At 39.0% G+C, this 22,201-nt stretch overlaps 1 protein-coding gene across 1 annotated transcript in view; it reads right to left on the reverse strand.

Annotated features, from left to right (window-relative positions):
• Nucleotides 1-270: 270 nt before the first annotated feature.
• SUV2 (protein dimerization) overlaps nucleotides 271-22,201 on the reverse strand; it is a 60,908-nt gene continuing 38,977 nt past the window's right edge. Inside the window, exons 8-13 of the mRNA XM_089991157.1 lie at nucleotides 5,024-5,106; nucleotides 4,548-4,892; nucleotides 4,360-4,466; nucleotides 1,925-2,085; nucleotides 1,541-1,749; nucleotides 271-826 (exon numbers count right to left, since the gene is read on the reverse strand). Coding sequence (XP_089847283.1) covers nucleotides 562-826; nucleotides 1,541-1,749; nucleotides 1,925-2,085; nucleotides 4,360-4,466; nucleotides 4,548-4,892; nucleotides 5,024-5,106 — 1,170 coding nt within the window. The 3' untranslated portion in view covers nucleotides 271-561. The remainder of the gene's footprint in view (nucleotides 827-1,540; nucleotides 1,750-1,924; nucleotides 2,086-4,359; nucleotides 4,467-4,547; nucleotides 4,893-5,023; nucleotides 5,107-22,201) is intronic.

A 22,201-nucleotide genomic window follows, 5' to 3' on the forward strand; every position in this document is an offset into this window, starting at 1 on the left:
AGATGAAAAGGAAAGGAGGGGGACTCACCAGGAGTCCGATGGGTGGCAATGCACGAAGGAGAGGCGGTGAGCAGGGAGAGAGAGAGGCGGTGAGGACAAACCCTGGTAAGAGGTTTTTTCTAGAAAAAAAATTGGGGGGGGGGGGGGGGGGGGGGTCGGGGGGTGCTGGATCCGGGTTGGGTGGAAGAACCCCAAGCTTGAGAGAGAGAGAGAGAGAGAGAGAGAGAGAGAGAGAGAGAGAGAGATTTCTGGTATTGCTGACAAGATGTATGACCAAAATTGTTTAATTTACATTCTTAACATACTCATCGTTCGTTACATAGCTCCCCAAGGCCAAGGGATCAGGCCCCGAGCCAATTCACGCTATACATTTCTAGTTAAAGCAGGAGGGCCTTAAATAACATAGGCAATCAAATAATTGACAAAGCTTTCCCTGTGCCACAGGATTTGCTCATGAGACCTATGTCCAAAATTTCTTCACCTTAGCCTCTGCCAGTTTGCTCCCTAAGGTGTGAAAATGTCTCATTTGATCATGAGATTGTGATTCCAAAAAAAAAAGGATCATGAGATGCTTCCTAGTAATGGTGAAGTTCTTGATCTTAGTACACGAGCTAAATCGATTATGTCAGCCTGGTTCGTGCCTGTTCTCTTTGTGCCCTTAACTTTCCCCGAGCCCCCAGCTCCTGCAATGATCCTGTGCGCTATATCAATTGTTGATCTTAACATCATTCTGCTGCTTGCTAATGCTTGCAAGACAGCAGCAGAATGAATGGGTTGCGACACCAATCGACATAAGAGTATCAAGGCCTCCCGAATAAGTGATGTCCTGCATAAAAATACGGGTTAAATAATGAGTACAGATTAATTATGGCATTTCTAAATTTTGATCAGGAAGCAGTGTGGGGCTTGAACTGGGTGCAATTCAATGTTATGTTCATCTTCCCAGTTCAGAAGCACGGTTCTAGCAAGTATACTTAATTCATTTTTATCACTACCACAATCCTCTCTATATAAGTTGGATGAACATATAATCTGTGCTGCCAAACTTCAAAACCGACAAATACAAAAGTTGTGTGGTCCACATCACATGTACAATCATGATACCAACATCCTGCTAATGACTCTTCAGAGTCAGATAAACAGGGTGTTATTCTTTCAGGCACAAAGCTCATGGATGTTTCTGAGTGCCAGAGATGCCCAAAGAGTACTTTTCAGATACCACAACTGGTCCTTAGTGATCACCAGCGGCCATGGTGAAGCTCACCACAATTTGAACATGGTCCATAAAAGCGTAGCAGGACCAAGGAACAAATTCTTTAAGAGATATTAGAGGAAATCAAGGATGCCTCCCATTTCGAACTCACAAGAAGTCAGGCTGTGCAAGATCAATAAGGGCAACGTTGTCCACCAGAAACAAGGTATATGGTTTTTCATTAATGTGAAAGCTCTAATTTCCTATTAAGCATTCCTCGGAAGTCTTTTTCAAAAGTTGAGAGACTAAATGGCCTTTTTTAAAGAAAAACATAGCAGTATTAGATACCTTTCTTTGCAGAGACTCTCTGAAACGCTAGTACTAGTTTTGAAGAACTCTGCCTCTTGAGCGTCCAACTCTGACATCAATGCTTTCACAAGTAGCTCCAACATATTAGTCCTCCCAAACACCCTTGAATTTAGGATTTTAGTGGCAGCTTCACCTGAAGCCACTATAAATGCCAACACATGGATCCCATGCCTACGTAATACAAGTTCCTGGAAATATAAGTTCATCTTCATGATCAATGAAACCAGCAGCATAATTTAGCAGCAAAAGATCCTGCCCAAGCCTCTTTAAAGCAACAGAATGAGCGAAGAGGGCCTGCATGGCCCAGAGGTCACCCTGATAGATAAAAGAAAATTCAAAATACAATACAAAATGAAGATATACCTGCACACCTTCGCCAGTGCAAGATACACATTCAGTCAAGCCTTGCAAAATGCTACTGCAGTATGTTGGCAATGATGGAGCATCTAGAGTATTATCAGCAGGGCGGACACAGTCCACATCATCTTTGTAACCGCCACAGAAAAGCTTCATCACTTCTTCACCTTCACAAAACAAGCACCACAAAATATTTGAGTGAAACAGAAGCCAATGAAGAAATGGTTGAAATAGCCTGAAGTGCTAGGCCTTTGATAAGAAGAAAAAAGATTACATGCATGCATATGTTTTGCCTTATCTTCTAATCTGAACTGTTAAACCTATCCATATCATCCATTGCATATTCATATCACCTTGCCCACGTAATGCATCAAGTGAGGGTCACAAGAAGGATCCAGGGAAAGGATGGGGGCCCTAGTTGCCAATGAAATCCTTTATAAGGCAGCATGTACATGTGTAGGGAGTTTGCATTTGGGATCGGGTGGGTGGGGGCGCGGGGGGAGAGGAGAGGAGGGTGTTGGTGCTGCGGCAGACGGAGAGGGGAGGGAAGGAGCAAGAGAGGGTTCCAGGATACCAATCTTTTGCACACTTAAAAACCCACGGCCTAGCATACTAAACTATGTGACGACCAATGGGTCGTAGCCTATGTCACATGGGTGCGGGTGTGGGTGCGGGTGCGACACGGGTGCGGCGCAATTTCAAAAATTTTGGACACGGGGACTCGGCTATATATATATTAAAAAAAAAATAAAAAAAAATATATATATGAGACTCGGTCAAAGTTGTGCCCATTAGGGGACAGGTGATGAGTTGTGAAGGCATTCTGTACACTTTCTTCATACAAGAATAATTCACTTTTGGGCACTTTCTTCATACACTGTAATAATTCACTTTCTTCGTACAGGAAAAAACCACAAAAACTTGAGTTGTGCCCATTCTGTACTTAAAACTTGAAAGTGTACAGGTTTTTTAGTTGTGATGGGTTTTTTTCCTTACAGATGTAGCCCAGAAAATTTAAAAAAAAAAATTTCAAATTTTTTTTTTCCAAAAAATGGACCAAAATGACCCTGGGTGCATTGACCACACCCAGGGTCGGGTTGACCGAGTCCGAGCCGCACCTGTGTCGGTGCGTGTCGATGCGGGTGCGGCGACCTTGGAGCCGAGTCCGTGTGACATAGGTCGTAGCAGATACGGCTACTAATCAATCAAACATCATTTGTCCTTGGGATGTGGCATCTCTTGGGGAAGGTGTGTTAAAATATATATATATATATACATATACTTATATATATACATTCGTATATATATACATATTCTTTTTAGTGAAATACCCGATAGGGGTATTCTTGTAAAACTGCAAATGTACCTTTTATTTTTTCACTTTTTCTTTTTTCCTTTTCCTTTTTTACCTTTTTCTTTTTTTATTTTTCCTTTTGTTTGAACCACAAGGGGCCCCACTCTTGTAGTCGTTGGGGCCCCAACGGTCAGATTTCTGACCGTTGGGGGCTCCCAACGACTACAAGGGAGCCCCCTTTGTGGTCCCTTCTTGTGCCCTCCTCCTCTATAAATAGAGGAGGTGTTCCCCTCTTGTAAGCATGGGTTTTTACACCCTTCTCTTCCTTTCTTCAATAAATCCAACTTATGACTTTAAGTCATTTTCTATATTTGTGAGTTTTTGTGTGTGCACATTTGATGTTTGTGTTCTTGGCTCTTGTAGTCACTCTTAAAGAGTGACTTTTTGCCCTATTGGTGCTTCCGCCTCTTTTCATTACAAGGTGATACCATAGATTCTACAAGAGAATTATAACAAGATCTAACTGAGCATAAGCAACTATTAGTTCATCTCTATAACTACTGCAGCTTCATTATTGCAGAAATGCCATGATCACAAGCTCTGTCATAATATTTGCCATGTCCTCATCTTGCCTCTTTCAAGACTAAGCCAGGATATTTTTTCACCCTTTCTTAGTCACTGGATCATTCCTACAAACTACACATCTTCAACATTGGCAGAAATCACATAACTACCAAACTCTAGCTTCAACACCTACCATGTCCTTATGTCACCTTCATAACTCAGCCAAGAAATTTGTCCACTATTGCTCATTATGAAAAAAAATTCACTAATTAATTAGTTGACTAACAATTCCTCTTTCAGCAGTTGGTATCTCTGGTTATTTATCTAAATAACTGAACTGCAGCTTTTTTATTTTGCAGTTGCAAAGTAGCAAGGTCAAGAGGTTATTTCAAAATATAGCATAACAAATTGGTCAGTTTTCTAAGAAAAGTGAGCACTCCTAAATAAACTTTAGGCAGACCAGAGGTAATGGATGATGATTTTCTGACACAACTATGCCTATGTGTGTGCATGCCTGGTGTCCATTCTAACTTTAAACGATTCAATCTATCAGATGGATTCTTAACGGTAAATGTGAACATACAGTTGAGGAGTAGGAAAAGAAGACGCACTGCTTGCAACTGCACCACCAAAGCAACTCTTTGCTGCAGAAGCAATGATATGCTTCCAAAAAGTGCAACAGTCCCAAACCTGCCTTGCACAGAATAATGTCAGAGAGCACTCAAAAGGCACAAATTTTAGACACCTAAAAAACACCAGCAATTATCTTACTTATCTCTTTCAGATACAGGACTGCTTCTCATCATGATCAGATTCATTATAGATATTGCCTCCACCTGTATTTGATGGTTTGTGTTCTTCACAGCAATCTGGAGCATCTTCTCAAAAAGAGCCATCCAATTGGCATTAAAATTATGGCTTGGCAACCGCTTTTCCGTCTTACAAAACTTCTCAATGTCAAGCAACTCCACTGTTGGCAAGAGTGATGAGGATGCAGCTCCTTGGCTAACAAAATCTGCGGAACCTTTTTGACATTTTCTGGACTCTAGTAACATAGGTATCCTTTCATCCAAGCCAACTTTTGAATCCCGAGGATGGTTCACCACAATGTTGCTCCTATTAAGGGATAGAAATAGATGCATAGGTTAAAAACAGTAATACAATGCAACACTCAATCATTGCTGTTCAAATATTCAGCTTAGAGGAGAAGAAAAGAATACATATAAATATATATACAAATCAGCTACCTTTGACTGCATTCAGAGTAAAAAATAAGTGTATGATGCAAGATCACGTGGATCACACGCAGTGATCTGTGGACAATGTCAACCTGCAATAAAAGCAGAAAGATAAATGAAGAATATGAAATAAAAAAGAACATACCTAATATAGATAGAACTTGACAGATACATATATATATAGAGAGAGTATAACTACAACACATGGCTATAATCTTTAAAAATATTCCATATTGTTAAAAACAAGTCAGGTAGGCACATGCCATCGGATCTTCAATTTCCTATTATCTCAAAAAATATAGATCAAACAAAAAGGAAAGCAAGAATTGCATTTACGTGTTGCACCAGTACTATTTTCTTATATGATGTCAAGGATCCAAATGCCATGGAACAAGATTGATTTCTGATTACCCCATAAAGGGTATACCCCACAGGAGGCAGGCCCATTAAGTGACTTGGTTAGCTGCAAGGGTTCCTCTTCATTAGAAAAAAAAAAAGATTGACTTCTGATTAGTGTGATTATTCAGGTTCCAATTCTATGAACACATGACTTCAGTACTCTTGCCCAGCCTACATCACTCTGTTATCCATTTTGACTACAAAAGGTAGCTTGCATTTTCTGTTCATCCAGTTTGCATGGTAAAAGCAAAAGTTAGATCCAAACTTTGTTCAGGAAAAAATTCAAGATTCAAAACTCCAGAAATCCAAGAGAACAAGATTGAAATCTTTTCCCTAAAATGTTGTCAAATTACAAGCACTGGGAAGTTGAACTTGTCTGTGGTGTCGACTGGTGAACAGCTTTCAAGCATCCGCTAATTCTATAAGTGGCATCTCTTTAAGTTCATTTATCTCATTCAGAGTGAATTCAATATTACAAAATATCACAAAAATGTAGTAGCTCATTTTGTTGTTTTGGCATGAAAGAGTGTGTAAACTTACATTACTGGACATGAACCATTGGACCATAGCATTCTTTCCCATTTCATTTGAACAGAAAAGTAAGACATAGATCTTCCCATTCTTGGCCCATAAGATTATTTCTTTTAAAAACCATGTCACATAGAGCACCTAGGTCACTCAACTGACCAATAAATCTCTTGGAAGTAATCCAAACGAACCCTCCTGACCTAATGATTTCTAGCTATATATGATCACGACATGATTTACTGCTGATGATTTACATGAAATGACAAGGATGGTTTGTAGAGATATTGGTGGTAACGAAAATGGTGCTTGCCATGGACTCATGGTCCTAGTTAGGGCAGGTAAATTAGCTGAGCTTGGGCTGTTCGTGCTCGGCTCATTAACAGTACACCACTGCCCGTGTTCGCCCGTGAGCTCGTCATAAGCCAAGCTGAATCCAAGCTCATTACAACCAGAGCTTTACGAGCCAATCATGGGTTGGCTTGTTTTCTAAAAAAATGTTTTTAAGTGTTTTTTAAAACTTTATCATATATATAGATATAGTGAGTAATGGGTACGCGATAAATGAAACATGCTAAATGAGTTTTTCAGTTTTTTTTCATTTTATTTTTACATTATGACCGTACAGATGTGATCTGTGTACTTGATTTTATAGGGATCAGCTCTTGAAGTGTTCGATTCCGACACATGGGTGGGTTTTTATAACGTTCGAAAAATCAACGGTCCAATCTTTGTAATTTTTCAAGGCTCCAAATAACATTTTTCATCGAAAACACATTATCCAGCTGTCACAGGGACTCGGACAACTGTGTGCCGCACCTGCGTCGACGTGATGCGGGTGCGGCACCCAGTGCGGTCAAACTGACCCTGGGTGCGTTGACCGCACCCAGGGTCATTTATGTCCAACTTTTGGACTTTATTGTTAAAAAATAGTACATACGTATATATTTGTAATCTTTTTCTTTTTCTTTATTTTTTGTTTCTTTTACTTTATGTTTTCTGTCAGGTAATGACAGACTGTGCAGCTGCATAGTCTGCTATTTAAATTAGGTAATGAATGACAGACTGTGCAGCTGCACAGTCTGCTATTTAAATTAGGTAATGACAGACTGTGCAGCTGCACAGTTTGCTATTTCAGACTGTGCAGCTACGCAATCTGCTATTTAAATTAGAGACGTTGGGACTGTACCCAACGGCTATCTCTCTTTGGATCTTTAGCTTACCTCTATAAATAAGGGCTTTCAATCCATTGTAAAATGTATCTTATGAAAAGGGTTTTTACTCCCTTATGTCATTAATAAAACAGTGCATTTGAAGCACTTTGCTCACGTGTGTGGTGGTGAATACTTGAATGCTATTGAAAACTTGATTGCATGTTAGACTCTTCATATATATATATATATATATATATATATATATATATATATATATATATATATATGAGATTCTCTGTGGGCTCAGCCTTCACTGCAAGAACTAAGAAAAGAGAGAGAGAGAAGAGGGAGATTCACAATGGCTGGGAGCGACGCACGTTAACCCAACCTCCCAGCCCTAAACATTATAAATAGGGAAAAATACAAATGCTGAAAAAATTACAGACATGCCATTAATGAAATGGCATTGAGCATGTGTTAAAAGATAAAATATAATGTGCGTATTGATCTGGATCCAGATCCATACGCATACCATATTTTAACACCCTCCCTCAAGTTGTACGTGGTCTTGGAGCATGTACAACTTGCTCTTCAAATACCAAAATTGTTGTCCTGTTAACCCCTTGGTAAACAAGTCTGCTACTTGATCTTCTGTTCGAACATGACGTAGTTCTATCTCCTTCATCTCGACTTTCTGCCGTATAAAATGTTGATCAATCTCAATGTGCTTCGTTCTGCTATGCTGAATAGGATTACATGCAATGTTTATTGCGCTTTGATTGTCACATAGAAGAAATGATCGAATAATCGTCTCTCCAAGATCACTCAATAAGTGTCTAATCCATGTAGCGTCTACCGTGCCTGCAGCCATCGACCTGTATTCAGCCTCTGTACTTGACCGTGCCACTGCCTTTTGTTTTCTACTACTCTAGGACACTAAATTGTGTCCAATATATACACAATATCCAGAGACAGATCGTCTTTCATCTGGATCCCCTGCCCAATCTGCGTTTGTATAAGTGATGAGTTCATGCCCTCTATGCAGGTTATCGTTCTTGCGATAAACAAGTCCATCTCCTATAGTTCCTTTTAAATATCGTAAAATGCGCTTCACAGCTTCCATATGACCTTCCGTTGGAGCATGCATAAACTAGGATACCTGATTGACAGCATAAACTATATCAAGTCTGGTAAAAGTCAAGTACTGCAGCATCCCCACAAGGCTTCTATACGTTGTTGGGTTGACACAGAGATGGCCATCTTCAGAGCTCAGCCTTTGATGTAATACACTCGGAGTGCTGACTGGTTTGCAATTCGTCATCCCGGCTCTTTCTAGAAGATCAAAAGTGTATTTTTGTTGCATGAGTGTCAATGTATCTTGTTGCCTGTCAACTTCCACACCAAGGAAGTACCTCAACTCCCCTAAATCTTTCATCTTGAAAGTTTTCATTAAAAACTGCTTCACGTCTTGCACATGATTATCTGAGCTCCCAGTGATCACAATGTCATCAACATATATAAGAAGAAGTATAACGATGCCTGTCTTTTGGTAAATAAAGAGCGAGTGGTCCAGAGAGCATCTTTTAAAACCATAGCTTTGAATTTGCATAGAGAAACTTTCAAACCAAGAACGGGACGCCTGTTTCAACCCATACAGAGATTTCCTTAGCTTGCACACCCAGGCAGTAGGATCCTTTTCGGCATAACCAGGAGGTTGCTCCATATACACTTCTTCCTTTAAGGTTCCATGCAAGAATGCATTTTTAACATCCATCTGGCTAAGCCTCCATCCTCGGTCGACTGCTAGGGATATGATGACACAAATTGTACCCATTTTGACTACTGGACTAAAAGTTTCATCGTAATCTTCACCATATTGTTGTGTGAATCCCCGAGCAACAAGTCGTGCTTTATATCTGTCGATACTTCCTTCAGGCTTATACTTTGTTTTATAAACCCATTTTGAGCCAACTACATTCTTTCCTTCTGGCCGAGGTACTATTTCCCAAGTCTGGCACTCATGAAGTGCTTCCATTTCTTCATTCATAGCTTCAGTCCAATGACGAGATTGAAGAGCTTGATTAAAGCAAGTGGGTTCATCCTGTTTTGTGAGCTGAGACATAAACAACTGGAAATCAAGAGAAAAGGTCTCATAACTCACCCATCGTTGAATAGGATGCCTAATGCGTGGCGGCCTTTGAGCCGGATCATTAGCGATGCTTTCCACATTCCTCTGCTTTATATTTTGTCCCGTCTAGTGTATATCTGTCCAGAGAAGCGTTCTACTGGGGTTGGTTCAACACGCATCTGTGAGTCATCCAACCCCCGGCTCAAGCCAAAGGAAGTACAATTCGCCTGACAAGTTTCTTCTGTATTAGCAAAAAGATCTGCGCTCATCCATGGATCATATACCTCTACTTCTCGAGATGGCAATGCTTCAGAGTCATTTACCTGAAAATTTTGTTCATAAAAAACAACATTCCTAGAGGTCCTAATACGTTTTGTAGTAGGATCATAACATCGATAGCCTTTGTATTCATCCGCATACCCAACGAATCTGCACTTAACGGCCTTGTCCTTAAACTTATTTCGCAGAGATGAATCAATATGTACATAATATACACAACCAAAAACACACAACTCATCATAAGAAGGATGTTGCCCAAATAAAGTATAATATGGAGAGTGTTGATCAAGAAGTGCCATAGGAAGACGATTTATGACATGAACAGATGTATGAAAAACTTTTGTCCAGAGACTAACGGGCACATTGCTATCATGTAACATGCTCATCGCACTCTCAACAATATGCCTGTGTTTCCTTTTCGCAACCCCATTTTGTTGAGGTGTATGAGGGCAAGAAACCTGTCGACTTATTCCTTTATCCCGAAGAAAGGCAATAAACTTGTTGATGAATACTCACCCCCACCATCACATTATAAGTGCACAATATCACAGGAAAACTTTGTTTTGACCATCGAATGGAATTCCCGAAATACTTGAAAAACTTCATGCTTATGTTTCAAGAAATATATCCAAGTATAACGGGAATAAGAATCAATAAAGATAACATAGTAACGACTACCGGAAAGAGAAGGAATAGGTGCGGGCCCCCAAACATCAGAACAAATAATCTTAAATGGCTCTGAAGCCCTTTTATTAATAATATGAAACGGAAGAACATGACTTTTGCAAAGTTCACATGAGGAACATTTATTATTATCTAAAAATGAACATAAACTAGACTCTGGAAGAAGACCATCAGATACAAGATTTTCAACGAAGCCCCGACTACAATGGCCCAAACGACTGTGCCAAATGTCTGGCTTATTACAATGAGATGAATTAAAAACTTCCAACGAAGGGAAAAGCAAAGACTCTGAAGGCGAAGACACTGAAGAATGCTTGGACGACTTCAACTGGAGGACTGAGGCTGAAGATGAAGACATTGAGGGAATCTCCTTGAAGACGTACATGTTTCCTTGTCGCTCCCCCTTAGCGAACGTCTCCTTCGTTCATAGATCCTTAACATAAACAGAAGAGAGAGTAAATTCGACGGAAGAATTCATATCGTCAACAAGTTTAGCTACAGAAACAATGTTCTTTTTAATATTAGGAGCAAGGAGAACATTAGACAAGTGAAGTGAGGACTCTGACATAGGGATATGTGCACTGCCAGTATGACTAATGGAGTGACAAGTTCCATCTCCCGTAACTATACTACCTTTTTCAGAATAAGGCAATAAGTGAGATAACTTACCGATATTACCCGTAACATGAGTGACAGCGCCGGAATCAACATACCACTCGCCTTGTTCATTTTGCTTGATCGTCATCTGTGACAGTGCTGATAACAAAAGTTGTTGCATATCTGTAGATGGCGCTTTCGTGTCCACAGCAGTAGCAGACTTATTTTCAATTTTGTTTACCTTTCCTCTATTTTGTAGATTAAACCAACAATCAGCTTTCACATGTCCTCTTTTGTTACGTAAGAAACAAGTGGGCACTCTCCTCTGATTCCCTGTATTAAAAACACGAGAAATATTAGGTGTAGGCAAGATACCACGACCTCCCTGCCCAAAACGTTCGCGGCCTCTGCCTCCTTGATGCCCTCCATTTCCTCGTCCAAAACCGACAGAAGTGTCCATGGCCAAAACTGAATGAGAACGATCTGATTCATTTCCTTCTGCTCTTTGTTTCATAATCATCTCATGCTGGAGAAGTTTCGCTTGAAGATCGTCAAAAGTAGGCAAGTGAGGAAGGCATGACAAAGCTGTGGTAAACATGTCAAAATCAGGGCCCAATCCATTGAGGAGTTGTTTAACTTTATCTTTATCTGAAATAGCACTTCCAATAACCGCCAATTGGTCAGTAATACTCTTCAAGCGGCCTATGTATTCCATGACTGGCATGGACCCTTTCTTCAAACTTTGAAACTCATTTTTTAAGTACATAACTCGAGCTTCTGATATCTGAGAGTATGTCTGAGACAACTTACTCCACAGATCCGCCGCAGTGCAATCATCTGAAAGAGTAACCAACACTTCTTAAGACAGTGTTGACGTAATATAAGCAACCAAAGACTGATCTCGCTTCCTCCAGACTGTATACTCTGGATTCTTAAAAGAAATAGTAATTGTGTCACCCTTCTCATTGGTGGTTTCCTGCAAAATAAACCGTGGGGGTATAGGAACCAAACCATCCAGATGTTCATCGAGATCCTGACTTCGTATAAAAGGAAGTATTTGTCTTTTCCAGGTCAAAAAATTAGAGTGAGTAAGTTTTTCTGTAGCAAGCTGACTCAAGAAATTTGCAGAGGGACCGGAGGACAAGGTAGATGACGAAGAGTAATCCATATCAATGGGACAACGAATAAACAAACAAGACGAATGAAGAGAAAGAGAAGAAAATTGAAGATCACTTAATCAATCAATAGAACTTTAATAAGGAATGCACCCGTGATATTAATAGACGTAAACCCTTTTTTTTTTAGGGTCGAGAATATAGACTGTGATAACCTGCCTATAGGCGTTGCACAGAAATCATTAAACAGTAATAGAAAAAGGGAACTTCTGTAATCAAAGAGGAAATAAACTGTAATCAAAGAGGAAATAAATCAAAGAAATACTAAATAACTGCAGTAGATTTGATTGCAATCAAAAGGAGACTGCAATCAAAGAGGGGAAACTGCAGTTAAAGAGGGAAAACTGCAGACGTAGGGGAAACTGCAGTTAAAGAGGGAAAAATTGCAGTCGTTAATGTTGCTGCAAACGTTACTAGAAATCAGAAAAAAAACTGTATCAAAACAATTTGCAAAAGATACCAGAAATAAGAAAAAAAAAACTGTATCAAAACAGTTTGCAGAAGTGCAAAAGTTACCGTGAAGAAGGAAGAATCGAAGGAGGAATGGGCGAGGAAATCAGAAACCAGAAAAAACTGTATCAAAACAGTTCCTTCAGAAGTTACCAGGACTCGCTGAACAACTTACTGGTAGGGTTCCGCAACCGAGCTCTGATACCATATGAGATTCTCTGTGGGCTCAGCCTTCACTGCAAGAACTAAGAAAAGAAAGAGAGAGAAGAGGGAGATTCACGATGGCTGGGAGCGGTGCACGTTAACCGAACCTCCCAGCCCTAAACATTATAAATAGGGAAAAATACAAATGCTGGAAAAATTACAGACATGCCATTAATGAAATGGCATTGAGCATGTGTTAAAAGATAAAACATAACGTGCGTATGGATCTGGATCCAGATCCATACACATACCATATTTTAACAATATATATATATATATATATATATATATATATATATATATATATATATATATATATATATATATTTTGCCGCACCCCCGCACCCAAGTTTTTTGAAAGTTCCGCACCCCCGCACCCATGTGACATAGTTATCCAGGTGTGGATTCCTCATAAATCGACCATGCCCAACACATTTATGGGGTCGAAACTGTGAAAAAAACACCGGAAGAGCAAAAAAAAAACATTTAGCATGTATCCATTTCTCTATATATAGCATATGTATAATTTATATAATATATGTATAATAAATGTATAAAACATATATAATAAGCATTCTTTGTATAAAATATAATATATGCATACAATATATACTATATAAATATATAATATGTAAAATGAGCCTATATGAGCCAAGCCGTGTCGAGCTTGTCATGTTCATGCTCAACTCGTTTACCTAAATGAGCTGGCTTGTAGCTTAGCTCTCCGAGCTCATTTTTTGAGCCGAGGCAAATGGTGAGCTGCTTGTCTTGCTTCTCAGCCCTAGTTGTGATGCATGATGTCATTATGCCTTTCCATAAAGGTCATGGACTCATGGTAGTGGGACATGATAGCAGTGGTAGTTCACGTGACACTAAGCCTTGATATTTCATCATTGACAATGATGAGGGTCATATGACACATGAAGAGGATGATGGTCTGTGGCAATGTTGTACCTATCGTACCGTACCATACAATACATATTGTTACTATGAAGAATATCGATACGATACGATACGAGTGTGTATCATATCTGTATTGTATGTATCATATAATACATGATCAACACACTTAAAAAATGACTGAATTGTAATTTTTCAGTTTTGGGTTTTAAAGACCTCTTGAGTTCTAACTCCCTCATTTGTGTAGAATCCATTAGAGAGGTATCCACACACCCTAGGACTCGTGAGAATGATTTGGAGGCCGATCCGTGCACAAGAGAGAGGGTTTTTATAATTTGCTAAAGTAAAAGTACATTTTCACCATTTGTTCACTCAAGAAAGTGGGTTAAGGTAAAAAATCTTTATTATGAGTAAAATTACAAAGCTACCCTCAAAAAAAATTCTGCCTGGGGGGAATTTCCATGAAAATTAGAGATTTATATCAATGTAGAAATCGGGCTCCACACTCCTCCAACAAACATGGCATCAGATGATCCAACATGACAATGGGGCACTCAAATAATAAGTGAAAACCGATTGAAAATCGAGTGCAACTATTGTCATAATATTTTTGTTTATGTAATATGAAAATATGAGTCTTGTGGCATGTTCTTAATTGCAAGATATTTAATATTTTGCATTGTTCTTGTAAGATAGTTGATGTTTGATGATGTCTTATACATCTCATAGAGAAATAAATGCTTCATATGTGATTTTATGGTTGCATTTTGTGGATTCCACCATTGTTTCGTGTGTTATGATTTTTTAGAATTTTTGTCATTTTTCTGATTTTTAAGAAATTTTATTTATTTTTAATTTATGAGTTTTTATTATACGATACGTATCTTATTTTGGGCCCGACCGATACGGGTTATGATATGATACTTACAACCTTGGTCTGTGGTGCAGAATGATGTTTGCACCAGGGTTACCGGAAGCGCCTAGCTAAAAAGGGAAGCGCGCTTCCCCGAAGCGCGCTTCGGAAGCGCAAAACGTCGCGCTTCCGAAGCGTGGGGGGAAGCGTCCCCCTTTTTTGGGAAGCGCGCTTCTCTTTAATGGGGGACGCATTTCCCTTTAATGGGGGACGCACTTCCCTTTAATGGGAAGCACGCTTCCCCCTCGCTTCCCCTGTTTTTTTCAATTTTTTGTATTTTTTATTTTTTATTTTTATTTTTTATTTTTTTCGCTTCCCCCTCGCTTCCGAGACGCTTCCTAGGTCGCTTCCGAGACGCTTCCCGAATCGGTCCTAAGTGGTCCCACGCTTCCCCGCTTCCTAAAATTTTGAAAGTGCCTCGCTTCCCGCTCCCGCTTCCCGCTTCCTCAACTGGCAACCATGGTTTGCACACATTATTTGCAATAATATAGTCTTTTTAATAGTAATGTTAAAACAAATAAGGGAATTTTACATATAGGCACCTAAGTGATGAAAAAATTACATTTAACCGCCTACTTATTAAAACTTTTGCCATAGGTCCCCGTGTTTTCAACAAATTACTCACACGACCACCTATGTCACTTTTCTTGTTAAATTTATTTATTTGGCCTTAACTGTGTCACACCTAGTGACACTCAGTAACATTTTAAAGAATTAAACTCTTACTGAAAGACAACTACAAAAAGTAGCATTCAATCATTTAAAGAAAAGAAATGGCTAATGTGTCAATTTACATTGCCAATAGAGTAAAGTGATAGAAAAAGTAACTTAAGGCGGTTATATGAGCAATTTCTTGAAAAGACAGGCACCTATATGAAAAATTTTGTAAAGTAGGCGGTTAAACATAATTTTGCCATAATTTAGGTGCCTATAAGTAAATTACCCAATAAATAAAAAAATTCAGCCAAAAACACATTAAAAGGATAGAGCATCAGGAATTTATGTTTGATTGAAACAATAAATGCTAGTCAGTCTAATCCAAACACCTAACGTCGGCTACTGTAATATAAGATCTTCATACTCAAAATAACAAAGAAAAAAGCCTCTCTAGAATAACACAAGCATATAAAAGGTGCCAACGAACAACACAAGCAAGCTAGCTGCTGCATATGATTTACAGGAAAAAACTAACTTCACCATCCAAAAGAGAAAGTGTAATGAAATAGCGGAAAATACAAAAACAATGCCACTAAGGGCTTTACAAGATTACGAATACAAAAGTGCATAAACACAAACCAATGCCATTAAAGGCTTACAAGATTGCAACACAATGTACTCAAGCACAAGTCCACTGTACGACAAAACAATAGTCATCAAGGGGCAACAACACAAGCACTAAGTGCATATAAAACATTAACTAAATAGAAAATTACAAAATGTAAAAAATATTCATCTTTATTGAGCATAAATGCTTCACAGAAATATTAACAAATGAAAGGAAACAAAGCTCCTTTATATACACATTACAAGAGAGAGAGAGACCAAATGTGAGTTCCCAATAGAGTCGTTGGGAGCTCCCAACGATCATATTTATGACTGTTGGAGAGCCTCCAATGACTCTATGGTCAAAAGACCATAGAGCGCTGGCTTAAAAGGGAAAATTAATAAAATAAATAAATAAGGAAAAAAATGTTCCTAAAGAACAATCTCTATTACATGAGTAAAATAATGAAAATACCCTTAAAGGATATTTACCTATTACATTATTATAAATAATATATACATATATATGTACAATAAGAAACAAATATATATGTATGACAATACATACATATATATACATGTACATTTTAACACTCCCCCTCAAACTTATGTTGTAATATATCGAAAGTTTGAAAATACAACAAAGAATCAATGTGAATGATCTAAGTCTTAAAATGCCTTTCCTGGTGATCATCCACAAACGCATGCAACGACTATCTCTGCCTTTACAACATGATGCATCAAAGATGTCCTTTCAAAATCCATTGCACTTTAAGAGCTTGTAGAGAGGACAAACCAAAAGATTCCAACTACACAAGAAAAATATCTTGCTCAATAGTTATAAAGTTTTAAAACCAATATATTTTAAAACAAGAATAGAATTTTCAAACAAAATAGTAATAGTTTTTAGAAACATTAGATAATCATTAAGACAAGAGGAGTATTCCTCAAGAATGAATTTTTATGAAATCAAACCATAATCATAAAATCAACATATTTTTTAAAAAAACATAACATTGGCCATAAGAAAATTTGATCATTAAAGGACATATGATTCATTAAGAAGAGATAAACAATTATGCATAAATAATATCCTAAGCATTTCAACCATGCATATAATAAAAAAAAGTCTAAAAAAAAAGCTAATTAACTTCATGCACACAATAATGTGAACAAGATAATCAATATGAAACCCACATATATATCCAACATGCAATTAAAGCACATTTAATGTGTTGAGACATGCTATAAGGGCATTTTGGGTTTACGTGTTATTATATATTGTGTAAGGGTTATTTTTGTAATTTGGTGCTCTTGTTTAATCTCTATTTAAGTAGAGATTAAACCCTAATAGAAATACAGACTTTCCCTTTCTCTCTCTCTCGGTTCCTGCGTACTCAATCGTGGTTTAAACATGGTGTCAGAGCTTGGCATATCTCTGGGTAGCTGAAGATCATCATGGGTGGCATCTGGAGAACATCAAAGTTGCAACCGCCGTCAACGCTGTGGACCTAATACAGATCTGGCTTGTCGCAGATCTGAAAGTTGTTGATGTTGTGGATGTGATTCAGATCTAACATCTAATCTGAATCTTGAGGTTGAGGTTGAGGTTGAGGTTGAAGTCGTGGATCTAGTCTCAGATCTGAGTGCAGTAGTCGTGAGTTGTGTGGTCGTGAAAAGGTCTTGTCGCTGATCTGAAAAGTGTAGAAGTGAATCAGATTTGGTCGCACATCTGACTTTGCAGTGGCATGACTCACATATGTCATTGATCTGAATGGGGTGTGGGTCTGATTGATTGGTAAGGTAGTTGTGGGCATAAGATCCACGCAGATTTGTGTAAAGATATGGATCGTCGTGATTTGGCAAGCTGGAGCGACAGGTTGATATCTGTGTGTTGAAGTTGTGGCGTTGACGAGGTTGCAGTTGGTGGTGATTTTGAGCCTGTCGCATGGTGTGAACCAGATCGGTCTTCATTGCAGGTGTGTTAAAGATGCTGTGATCAGATCTGATCTGGTGTGGTTGTGAGTTGTTGTTAATATCGTTGTGGTGCTGGTGATCAACGGTCTCTGAGTTGACGTGGGTTGCTGTTAATGTGGGTTGACGTGGTGATGTTAAGTCAAATCATATTCAGATCTGATATTTGTTTTTGGTGTAATTGAAGTCGTCTACTGCTTGCTCAAATATTGATTTGCTGATTTTAAGTCAACACCTAGGTTCCCAGCTTGATATGCTTGCTCAAATATTGATTTGCTGGAGTATAAGCATCTCAATAGTTTTGCTGAGATCATCCATAAAGGGGTTTAGTTGTCTGAATCTTCTGATTATATCTATGGTGGTAGCATGGATGTCGAACAAGTCTGCAAGTTCCGTCATGAACCAGTCGCATCACGGTCTTGGTATTGTCTATGGTAGCAACTGCTGAGTAGATCAGTTCGGATTCGTATTATTCAGTTATGAAATGGGTCGTGATATTCAGTCTATTGTTGTGGATCTGATTTGAGTTTATATCAAATTCACTGTTGTGATGGAGAGTTGAGTCTACCATTGTTAGCTGGAAGTGTCGCAGTTTCAGGTATGAACCAAACACATCTTTATCATGTTGGATGTGTGGTATTGATATACATTCTATAGCAATCCTTTTATCGTTGCTTGGTTTAACATGTGGTAATCAACACATAATTGTAACAAACCATATTTCTTTTTCACAAATAGGAAAGGTACACCCCATGGTGACACATTGGGTCTAATGAATCATTTATTCATCAATTCTCCTAATAGATTCTTTAGCTTGGCCATTTGGGCTGGAGCCATTCGATACGATGATTTCGAAACTGAGGCAGTTCTAGATATTACATTGATAGAAAAATCTATCTCACTCATAAGTGGTAAACCTGGTAACTCCTTGAGAAAAACATCCTTAAATTCCCTTACTACTTCCAAATTGTCTGTTTCATAATCATAGAAAAAAATATAACATTAATAAGGTAAACAAAACTTTTGCACCATTAGTGCAGAGATCGTTCATTTCTTTTCAAAATGATATACATAACTGAACTCAATAGTTGGGTAACTAGGTCATTCTAACAAGACCTTTCTCCCATGACACTCTAGACTAGCAAAGTGCTCATGCAGCCAATCCATTCCCAAAATGACAACATAATATGTCATCTCTAGTAAAATAAGTTAGCTAAAAATTTATGTCATTTAATAGACACCTCTATACTAGGAAGATAATTAACACAGACCTTCCTCCTTCCCAGAAGTTACTCCTATGGATAAACCGAGAAGGTCATTAGTGCCATAAGTGAAATGTGACAGGTGCCTAGGCGGCGGCACCTATGGATTAGTATTACTGGAGGACCATGCAACAAGATTGCTATCGTTTTGTGAAGAAGTGTGTTCAATGTCAGATGCATGTACCTTCTATTCATGCGCCAACGACATACTTGCAATCTGTCGTCTCACCATGGCCATTGGGCTTTTGATGTCGTGGGCCCCATTACTCCGTCTGCCTCAAATGGTCACAAATATTTTTTTACCGCAACGGAATATTTTACTAAATGGGTAGAAGCAGTCACTCTGCGCACAGTAGAAGGTCGACATGTGGTCTCATTCATCCACAAGAATATCCTATGTCGTTTCGGGAAGGTTTTGGTCAAGTTCCTTTAAAATTATACTTGAAGTGTGGATCTAAACAGGCGGCAATCGTGTATCTCAGATTTCATTTGTAAAATCCAATCGAGATATAGTCGGTTTCATAGTTGGTTGTTGGTGTGTGCGTGTGATTGTACCTATTCGTTTTTAACCCATTACTTTTCCTTATGGCTCAAGTGGTTAAATCAGATGCATATTACTCCAATGATTATGTAACTCTTATCCGGGTTGGATATAACAAGCTTCTTGCTTTATGCTCATCCTCTTCGAAGTCTTCTGTTGCGAAGGTTGCGTGCTTGGCAAGTGATGGCCTATCTGGCCAAGGTGGTAGGTGGATCATTGATTCTGGAGCATCCAGACACTTGTGCGGAAATTTGAGTAACTTTTTAAGTTTAAATCATGTGACTGATCAAAAAGGGGTAGTTCTTGCTGATGGGAGCTCTTACCCAATTGTAGGGCAGGGAAACATATTTATTTCCCCTACCCTTCAATTGTCGCATGTTCTTCATGCTCCTTCGTTTCCACATAATTTATTATCCGTCAGTTGAATGACAAAAGAGTTGAATTGTAGGATGATTTTTTATCCTATCGGGTGCACAGTTCAGGACTTGCTGACGGGGAAAAGGATTGGTAGCGGCTATAAAGAAGGTGGTCTGTATTATCTACATCAACCAGAGGTTTCGGCCTATTCTACTGTTTCATCATCCTCAAGTCCTCTACTGTGGCATCATCGACTGGGTCACCTTCAAGTGACAAAACTTCGTCATGTCATTCCTCATATACCTCCTTCAGTTTCCTTTCAGTGTGAAACATGTCAATTGGGAAAACATTGTCGAAGTTCTTTTCCCTCCAGTCAGAGTCCGTCAAGTCAAGGATTATTCGGTCTTCTTTATGTCGATGTGTGGGGTCCGAGTAGGATTCCGAGTAGAACTCAGTGTCGTTATTATCTAGTTATTGTTGATGACTTCTCAAGGTTATCGTGGGTGTTCCTGTTAAAAGATCGGTCTCAAGGTCCAGGCATTCTTAAATCTTTAATTGCTGAGATAAAAATTCAATTTGACGTGTGCGTTAAAATTGTTCGCATTGATAATGCTCTTGAGTTCAAATCCAAAGACTTGCTTCAATTCTATTCTGCTAATGGGATTCAACCTCAATTTACATGTCCTCATACCTCCCAGCAACATGGTGTGACTGAGAGGAAACATAGACAAATCATCAATGTTGCTCGATGCCTAATGATTCAATCCAATATGCCTGCTTCATACTAGGGCGATGCGGTTTTGACTTTCGGCTTTCTTATAAATCGCATGCCTTCAAGTTTTGTAGAAGACCAGATCCCAATTCAAATTCTTCATCCGGAGGCTCCTCTCTTTCCTATCCCCCCTAAAGTTTTTGGATGTGTGTGTTTTGTGCATAAGCTGGGTCCTGTTCAAGATAAACTTGTTGCACAATCTATTAAATGTGTTTTCCTTGGGTATCCTAAAAACCAAAAAGGATATCGTTGCTATGACCCTATATCTCATAAAGAATATGTCAGTGCGGATGTTACCTTCTTTGAGTCTATTCCATACTTTTCGAGTACTACTCCAAAATTACAGGAGAGCCTTGGTGATTCCCTTCCTCTGCCAATTCCTCCCTTTCCGTTAGAGTCGCTTCCTCCTCAGTCCTTGGCTCCATCGTATGGGATGTCTCGCTATCGAAACCCTCCCATAGTATACTCTCATAGGGTACCACCTACCTCCATGCCTATGTTATCTCCTTCTCCTGAGGTAAGTATTTCTGAGCATACTGCAGTTTCTGCTCCTGATGATGTTCCCATTGTTTTGCGCAAGGGAAAGAGATAGTGCACTCTCCACCCCATCTCGCAATTTGTTTCAGAAGTTAACCTTGGGGCATCTATGAAGAATTTTATTTTAGCTTTGTCTGCATCCTCTGTTCCGCTTCATCACAGTCAAGCTCTACTCGACTCCAAATGGATGCAGGCTATGCGTGATGAGATAGATGCCCTATGGTCTCGAGGCACTTGGGACTTTGTTGATCCTCCCACTGATGCAGATATTGTAGGCTGCAAATGGGTATATAGCATTAAATATAACTCAGATGGGTCAATTGAATGGTACAAAGCCCGGTTGGTTGCAAAAGGCTATACTCAGACTTATGGGGTTGACTTTTTTGAAACATTTCCCCAGTTGCTCGTCTTGGCACTATTCGTCTCGTTCTTTCTGTTGTTGTGTACCATGGATGGCCCCTGTTTCAATTGGATGTCAAGAATGCCTTTTTGTATGGGGATTTGCATGAAACTGTCTACATGCAACAACCCCCAGGCTTCGAGGTTCAGGGGGAGTGTCAGAAGGTGTGCAAGTTGAAGAAGGCTATTTCTGGCCTGAAGCAAAGCCCTCGGGCATGGTTTCACAAATTATTTGAGGTAATGTCGAATTTTGGATTTGTAGACAATAGGGCTGCTACATATATTGCCAACAACCTAGTGTTTCATGAAAGGACTAAACATATTGAAGTTGACTGTCACTATGTTCGCGACTTGAATAAGGCTGGGTATATCTGCACCAATCATGTATCTTCCGAAGATCAAGTAGCTGATGTCTTTACCAAGGCTCTGGCGAGGCTGAGTTTCCCTCACTGTTGTGACAAGCTGAGCATGATTGATATATGTAATGAGATATTGCGGAAATATAAAAAGTGCTTATAAGCACTTACAACAATGAATAAAAGAGACGATATCACAAGTCCACTAAGGGACAATACAAGCACAAACCTTTAAGAAGGCAACAATATAAAAAGCCTCTTATTGAAAAGAGAGAGAGCTCTCAAGAATGCTAACATACAAGGGGTTCACCCCCTATT

The sequence above is a fragment of the Nuphar pumila genome, chromosome 16 (assembly GCF_984573655.1).
Source record: "Nuphar pumila chromosome 16, dmNupPumi1.hap1.1, whole genome shotgun sequence".
Classification (NCBI taxonomy): Eukaryota; Viridiplantae; Streptophyta; class Magnoliopsida; order Nymphaeales; family Nymphaeaceae; genus Nuphar; species Nuphar pumila.